Source organism: Phaseolus vulgaris, chromosome 1, assembly GCF_000499845.2.
Source record: "Phaseolus vulgaris cultivar G19833 chromosome 1, P. vulgaris v2.0, whole genome shotgun sequence".
Lineage (NCBI taxonomy): Eukaryota > Viridiplantae > Streptophyta > Magnoliopsida > Fabales > Fabaceae > Phaseolus > Phaseolus vulgaris.
This window is the reverse complement of record NC_023759.2, coordinates 40,990,145-40,996,879: the sequence shown is the minus strand read 5'-3', so window position 1 is coordinate 40,996,879 and position 6,735 is coordinate 40,990,145. Positions and strand designations below refer to the sequence as shown.

The following is a 6,735-nucleotide window of genomic DNA, read 5'->3' as shown; positions in this document are numbered from 1 at the left end:
ATAAAATGGAGATAGTTCTCCTAAGATATTTATGGTATTTGCTATAAACTTCAACCTATATTTCTTGCATCTGGAACTATTTATTGATCAAATTCATTAACCAAATTACAGTAAAGAACAAATCGTAAGTATCTCTGAATATTTTTATTTCATTCTTTTGTTTAAAACGTGAATATAGAGGATCGACTTTTGTAAAAAAAAAAACAGTTGAATTAAACGTGTTAATACGAAAAGAAATTAAAAAAAACTTCACATAATTTAATAATTAACTAATTTTGGCCCAAATAGATCCCATCTCAGTAAGGAACAAGGATGCCAATCTTATGTAGAAAAAAAAAACACAGTTTAATGTGTAAGAAAAATAAATGCCTTTACCATAAATCTTAATTATCTACAATATTTTTTTATAATATTAAATTAGTTCAGAGAAATAACTACTCGTACACAGTGGATATACTCCATAAACTTGGTGATCACAGGTTAGAAATATCGAATCATTTATAATAATAATCAATGTGAAATGCACAAGAAAAACAAGACTAACAGTATAATAACCATCTACCCAGAAAAAATGAAAAGAAAATCTAGAGAGCATAACCTAGAAAATATACCCCATAGTAAATATAACTGAACGTAAAGCTTACAGTTTACACAGCTCCTCAGGCAAAATAAAAGAAAGCATATCAATACCCATAATTAGTGCCATATACGGGCCCATAGTCTGCAGAAGGCACATGGCCTGTATGAGCACCAGTGCTAGAGGGGGGAGATGAGTATACCGGAGCATTAGTTGGATAGGCACTGTAACCTTGGCTAACTGATCCACCCATTGGATCCTGTGTCGCATTTGCAGCTTCAGCCATGAAATTCTACATCAGAAGATTCAATGTGAGCATTTCAGATAAACTAAACCAACAAAAAAAAAAACTTTCCAGAAACTTCTACTTTTAATACCATATGCTGTAACTTTCTAGCATATGCTGTAATTAGTTGTATGTTCAATGTCAATACTACAATTAAAATGGAAAAAAATGTAGTAATAAAGGTCATAAAAATGAATGATAATTACAGTCATTCTCGGTTTGAAATTAATGGGGCAGGTATCACATATATATTATACAAGGGATTGGAGAAACTAATGATTTCAGCATTTGTATTAAGTAACAAGTTTTATAGCAAGAATTGTCCAATAAAGACAGGAGTCTTTACTCTTTATGGACATGGATTGAGCAGACAGATACCCCCATTAATCATCTTTTCCGTGCCAATATTTGTCAATCTATTATTTTAGATTCAAAAAGCATCACAACTAAAAAGGAGTTTCACCTGTAGGACTATGGAATGTAGCGGCTAGTAGGGCCGATAAACTGCCAATCGTGGACAAATTGGCAACAGCGAAGCGGGGCTACCAGTACTAGGGTGTAATATGCATGACAAAATTAAAATCATTTAATAACTCAAATTCGAATCACAGCCCATGCCATCTGGTTCATCAGCACCCACAAAATCGAGGAGTTCCCCACACAGTTTGACACTTCGCCAACAATGATACAGGTAACAAGCAGAATACAAGATATGAATAAATACCTGAACCAGCTGCTGGGCTGCCTGTATTTGAGAAGAAGTACCACTCATCTCGACAGTCATTTCCCCTGGAACACCCCTTGTTTCCTGAATTGTAATACTTGCTCCACTAGCACGACGAATATAGCTGATATTAGTGCCTGATGCTCCAATAACAGCATCTGCATATGAAAGAGGAATTTGCATGTGCTGCGTGACCTACACATTATAGAGAAAATTACATCATTGTGATAAAACTAAAGGGCTTCAAAAGTGAATGATATTCCCTGCAAGCATCCCCAAGTTGGGCAAAAGGCAACACCTTAGTTACAAGAGATTGGTGTGGTTGTGCACTTGATGAATGAATTCCTGCAGAAGCATCCCTTGCATAGGCAGGTGGTGGACCTTGATGAAGGTGCTTATCCATGGGAGGCAACTCAGTGGGTGGGTAATAACTATCATAGTGATGTGCAGGTGGCATATATTGTTGATTAGGTGCAAAAGCAGAGCCTCCACCACCACCACCAGGAGCAGGAAACCCTTGAGGAGGAGGAGCCCAATTTTGATGTGGCGGTCCATTCTGGTTAGCTCTAACATCTGATATTTGCATCTGAAGTTTGGAAGAAGGGAAAAATTTACCCAGACAATTGTATGCAAAGAAACTTATACAATAAAGATCATTATAACTTTGCTGAAACCCTCAACACTGAGGAAATAAAGCCAAGAGGCAGGAAAGAAACCTTGAAGCCACTTCTGAATTCATATCTTTAACTTTGAAGAAATAATTTTAAAACAGGGGGACTTGCCTGTGTCTCAAAAACTCCAACTATGCTGCGATCAACCAAGAACTTGCGTAAATGAACAGCAATAAGTTCAATTGCCTTGTGAACACCAGTAGAATCCCCTTGTATTTCAACAATACTATCATCTCGCAGAGCAAATACTGGCAGGTGTTCTGTTTAAGCATAAATAATATATTATTCCATGGTAGAAATTCCCAATATTCAGGCACACAATAATAAGATTTAAAAGAACATTCCAGTACTTCTAATTCAAAACAGGATAAATAATTTTTCTTGTGTAATTGTTCATCAAGAAAAAACTAATAAAAAAATGCAGCATTTGACAGGAAAAAACGCTCTAAATAAATATGAATAGCTGGAACAAAAACTAGTGCAACTGTAATGGGTAGATCTAGTGACAGCATATGCAATAATAAAGATTGAATGTAACTTGGAATAATATGTCTAAAAAGACCCAAATAAAAGACCTCGAGCAAACTAATTAAAAGCAATATTTATTAATAATTGCTTGCCAACCACAAGGAAGAATACCCTAAAATAATATACAACAGCTGTGAGCAAACCTGATCCAAGAACACGTATGGTGCAACCAGAGCCATCTTGAATGGATTTTATGGTTGATCCCTGCTTCCCAATCAAGCTTCCTGCTTGAGTATCTGCCACTAGAAGCCTGGTAACAATGGATCGTCCAGCAGTCAATGCGGTATCTGCAAGGTCACGGTCAACATTGATAACCTGCTTATGAACCCTTAACAAACCATCAACAGCAGGTGGTATGAGCCGATCTGGCTCTTCTTTTGCAGAAACCATAACCTATCAAAAACATCAAAAAGAGAGAAAATTCAGTAACACAATACAAAATTATGAGATCTCAAAAATATGAAAAACATATTCATTTTCAAATTTTAAAGCAAACAATTAAATTGATCCATCTCAATGTTAAAAAACATATTTGTTCATCAAAATTGTAGTAATAGCAACAAAAAACCATTGTGTCTTAATTAAATTTTCAATTACTTTGACACTGTGAATCTTTGTTTCAATGGATTAGCAACCAATTCCAATTCTAGGCAGCTATCACCTAACTAATTGAAGGATGGATCAAGACAAATTTCAGATTTACAGATGTCAACGACATTATCTCCTGAGTCCTGACTTCATCTAATAGTTTCTGCTGTATTATCTTTTTATTGAGTTTAGGAGTTCTTCAAGGAAATAGTTTCACGGAGTGTGGCAAGACACCAATCGACCTGAGTTCCGAAGTTACCAGGTACAGTGAAAGCCTCTTGCCATCAAAGTCTGCACAAACTATTTCTGATTGTTAACAGACACTTGTACATGCTCATTGTTGTTCCCTGCAACTTGAACTTTGGCACTTTGATTTGAAGCCACTTTGATCACTCATATTTGCTTGACAACCTGCACATATCCATTTGGTTACCGAGACAAAAGACATCTCCTTTTCTTGTGTATATTTAACCAGTTTGATTATTATTTATTGTATTTTGCTTCACTTGGATACTTTTTGTTTCACTCCGTTTGCAACTGCTTTTTTTTAAATAAATTTACTCCATTGTATATATCTTACATGTTTTATCATGACACTTAATTAATTTTCAAATTAATTACATAATAAGTTTGTTTGACCATGTAAAAGTTTTCCCTACAGAATCACTAGGTATTACATAATTCCCAATATAAATATAGCCACACTAGTTCTAAGTAACCATGATGACAGTCAAAATAGAGTTAATCGTATTCGATGTACCAAGAAGATCAACAAAATAAACAAGTATGATATTCTTCAAACAGACATTCATACATGCGCAAGGTCATCCTTCAATGCATAAAATAACCAGAAATTTAAACTTACTGCTCTTTCTGAGATTCCAGGCGGACCATCAAGAATTTTAATTCGCGCCTTAGTCTCTTCTGTAATTTTCTTTATAAACTCACCCTTTCGGCCAATAATACTGCCAACCTTTTGCACTGGAACCAACATCCTGAAGACATTCTCTCCAGGCCAACCCGGCCACTTTTTTATTTCAGTTTCTTTCAAAACAACCTCGGATCCCTGTATCGGAGAAGAATCAAAATTCTCAGACATATCTCCAACACCATGGTCTTCCTCAACATGCTCCTGCTGAGGAGAATCCGTGTCCCCAGGCAATCCTCCAACATCATGTTCATGTTCATGCTCAACAAAATGATTTTGAGGAAAATCGGCATCCTCCACCAAATCGACTGCATCGTGTTCATCAGGCAGCAGGTGAGGAAATCCAGAGCTATCAATAACAGTCCCTACATCATGTTCATCAGAAAGATTATGAGTAAAATTAGGGTCCTCAGGCACATATCCTTCATCATGTCCATCAAAACCGTGCTCGGCCATAAGGTATGTTTTCTGCAAAAAAAATATCACCCAGTTTGAATAATTAACCGTCATATTCGACAGAAATTGGAATTCACACAGCTAAACAGAAAATTGCCTCTCGGAATTAACATAAAAAGATCATGTTTAACAATTGAACAAATTCTAAGTCTCGAAAATTAAAAACAAACTTCAAATCGGTGTCCTAACGAATGATCGAGCAGAATTATATAAAAAAAGCCCTAGAAATGATAGTAAGAGAGATTAAACAGAGACTAACGTGAAAAAAATTAGTGCTGTAAGTTGTTAAGATTAGCGGTTCAAATAAACTTACATGATTGGTGAGAGAAGAGAAGGGGCAGAAGCACAAGGATACTGAGCCGCGGAGAATTTAGGTTTTGCAAGAATGTGATGAGAATAATATGATCAACAGCTGCTAAAGCCCAAGGAAACAAGTGGCATATATATACTAGATATTTTCGTTCCGAGTCACGTGCTGATAACTTTGTCACTTTCATTTTTTATTTTTTCTCACTAGTGTGTGTGGACTCCATGGTATTTTTGTGAAAGGTGAATGAATTTTTTTTTAATTTAAATTAAATCGTAGTTAAATAATTTTATATACTAAAATTAAATATATTTAGTATATGAATTCATTTAACACCTTAGAATTTTCATGTAAATTAATCTAATTTACATTAGATTTTTAATGTATTTAGTTTAGTATTTGATTATGATTGTTGAATGTAATGGACTTATTATTCTGTTATTATTTCTATTTATAAATAAACAATTTTAAATGTGTATTTTATACAAAAAAAAATATACTTATTTTTTTTATTCTTCATATTCAGTATCAATATTAACAATCTACTTACACATTTAGATTAATTAGTGTCTTTGCAAAAATTGAATTGAATTATTTTATATTTTAATTTAAATGTTTTAACATATGAAAAAATGTTTTAAAAATATTTAAAATTTAAATTTCAAATATTATTCATCATTAATAATTTTAGTATGATCAATTAATTTTAATTCAACATTACTTTAAATTTTTATCATTATTTTTGTTATGTTTTAGATGACTTGATAATTATCTCTTAATTTTATTTTTCTAATCTTTAAAATTTAATTAAAGATTCACAATACTTTTATATTTGTTTATGTGGATAAACTCTTCATAGCAAATAGCAAAGATACGGGAGAGGATATCAATCATTTAAATTCATGGTTTTGTAGGAAAGAGAAGGAGAGGATATTAGTGTGAACAATAAATATATTTTCCCCTCCCTAAATTAAGAGAAACAAAGGGAATGTTATTTTTAAATTTATCCTTATTAAATAAATTTAATTAACATAAAATTTTTAATAAAAGGAAATAATAATAGTTAATAATAAAATAAAATTTTAATACAAAAAATATACTTATTTATAATAAACAAATTATATAATAATTATTATTATAAATGTAATAATACTATTTACATTTTTTTAAAATAAAAGCTTTCATGTTAGACATCACTATGCAACTTAAGATCTCAGCTAGGCTGACACCTCAAGTAACGACAATCATTTGCCATCACATGAAAAAAGTATTATTAAAAAAAGAAAAAAGAAAGAAAATACCAGAAATACGGAAGACTAGACCAAAACCCATATGTTAACAAAAACGATACATAGGTAGATTATACATATTCATAAAAAATTATAAGAACAGACAATAAGGAAGTCTATTATACCAACGAAAATATTCTTTATGAAAAAAATCTTAAATTAGCTAACTTATCAGCACACGCATTCCCTTCACGAAAAATATGCGTAACCCTAAACCTAATTTTCCCACAGTTAAGACAAACATTTCATCAATTACGAAGCTTCCAAGGAACATTTGTCCTAACAGCAAACGCATCACAAACCAAAGCAGAATCACATTCCAGCCAGACATCAGTAAACCCCATATTTTAAGCTTCCTCCATAGCATGTATAACCCCATAA

At 32.9% G+C, this 6,735-nt stretch overlaps 1 protein-coding gene across 2 annotated transcripts; it reads right to left on the bottom strand.

Annotated features, from left to right (window-relative positions):
* Nucleotides 1-480: 480 nt before the first annotated feature.
* Nucleotides 481-5,190, bottom strand: LOC137814271 (flowering locus K homology domain-like). Of its 2 annotated transcripts, XR_011081629.1 has the most exons (8): nucleotides 5,072-5,190; nucleotides 4,240-4,770; nucleotides 2,930-3,179; nucleotides 2,370-2,518; nucleotides 1,886-2,173; nucleotides 1,588-1,782; nucleotides 1,327-1,414; nucleotides 481-869 (listed from the first exon to the last, which is right to left on the bottom strand). XR_011081629.1 is itself a non-coding variant. In XM_068616903.1 (7 exons), exons 2-7 carry the CDS (start codon nucleotides 4,756-4,758, stop codon nucleotides 684-686), a joined length of 1,587 nt encoding a protein of 528 aa, XP_068473004.1. In that variant the 5' UTR covers nucleotides 4,759-4,770; nucleotides 5,072-5,190; the 3' UTR covers nucleotides 481-683. The 2 variants fall into 2 exon arrangements, 1 of the variants encoding a protein (XP_068473004.1); XM_068616903.1 differs by lacking the exon at nucleotides 1,327-1,414.
* Between the last annotated feature and the right edge of the window lie 1,545 nt (nucleotides 5,191-6,735).

What these genes read in the sequence shown, in the direction of transcription:
- LOC137814271 (XM_068616903.1), bottom strand. Translation starts at nt 4,758, where the DNA reads ATGGCCGAGCACGGTTTTGATGGACATGATGAAGGATATGTGCCTGAG. An exon ending in CTGGAATCTCAGAAAGAGCA is followed by an intron (nt 3,180 to 4,239) that starts GTAAGTTTAAAT and finishes TGTTTTTGATAG; the next exon opens with GTTATGGTTTCTGCAAAAGA. An exon ending in ACCAATCTCTTGTAACTAAG is followed by an intron (nt 1,783 to 1,885) that starts GTGTTGCCTTTT and finishes TATAATGTGTAG; the next exon opens with GTCACGCAGCACATGCAAAT.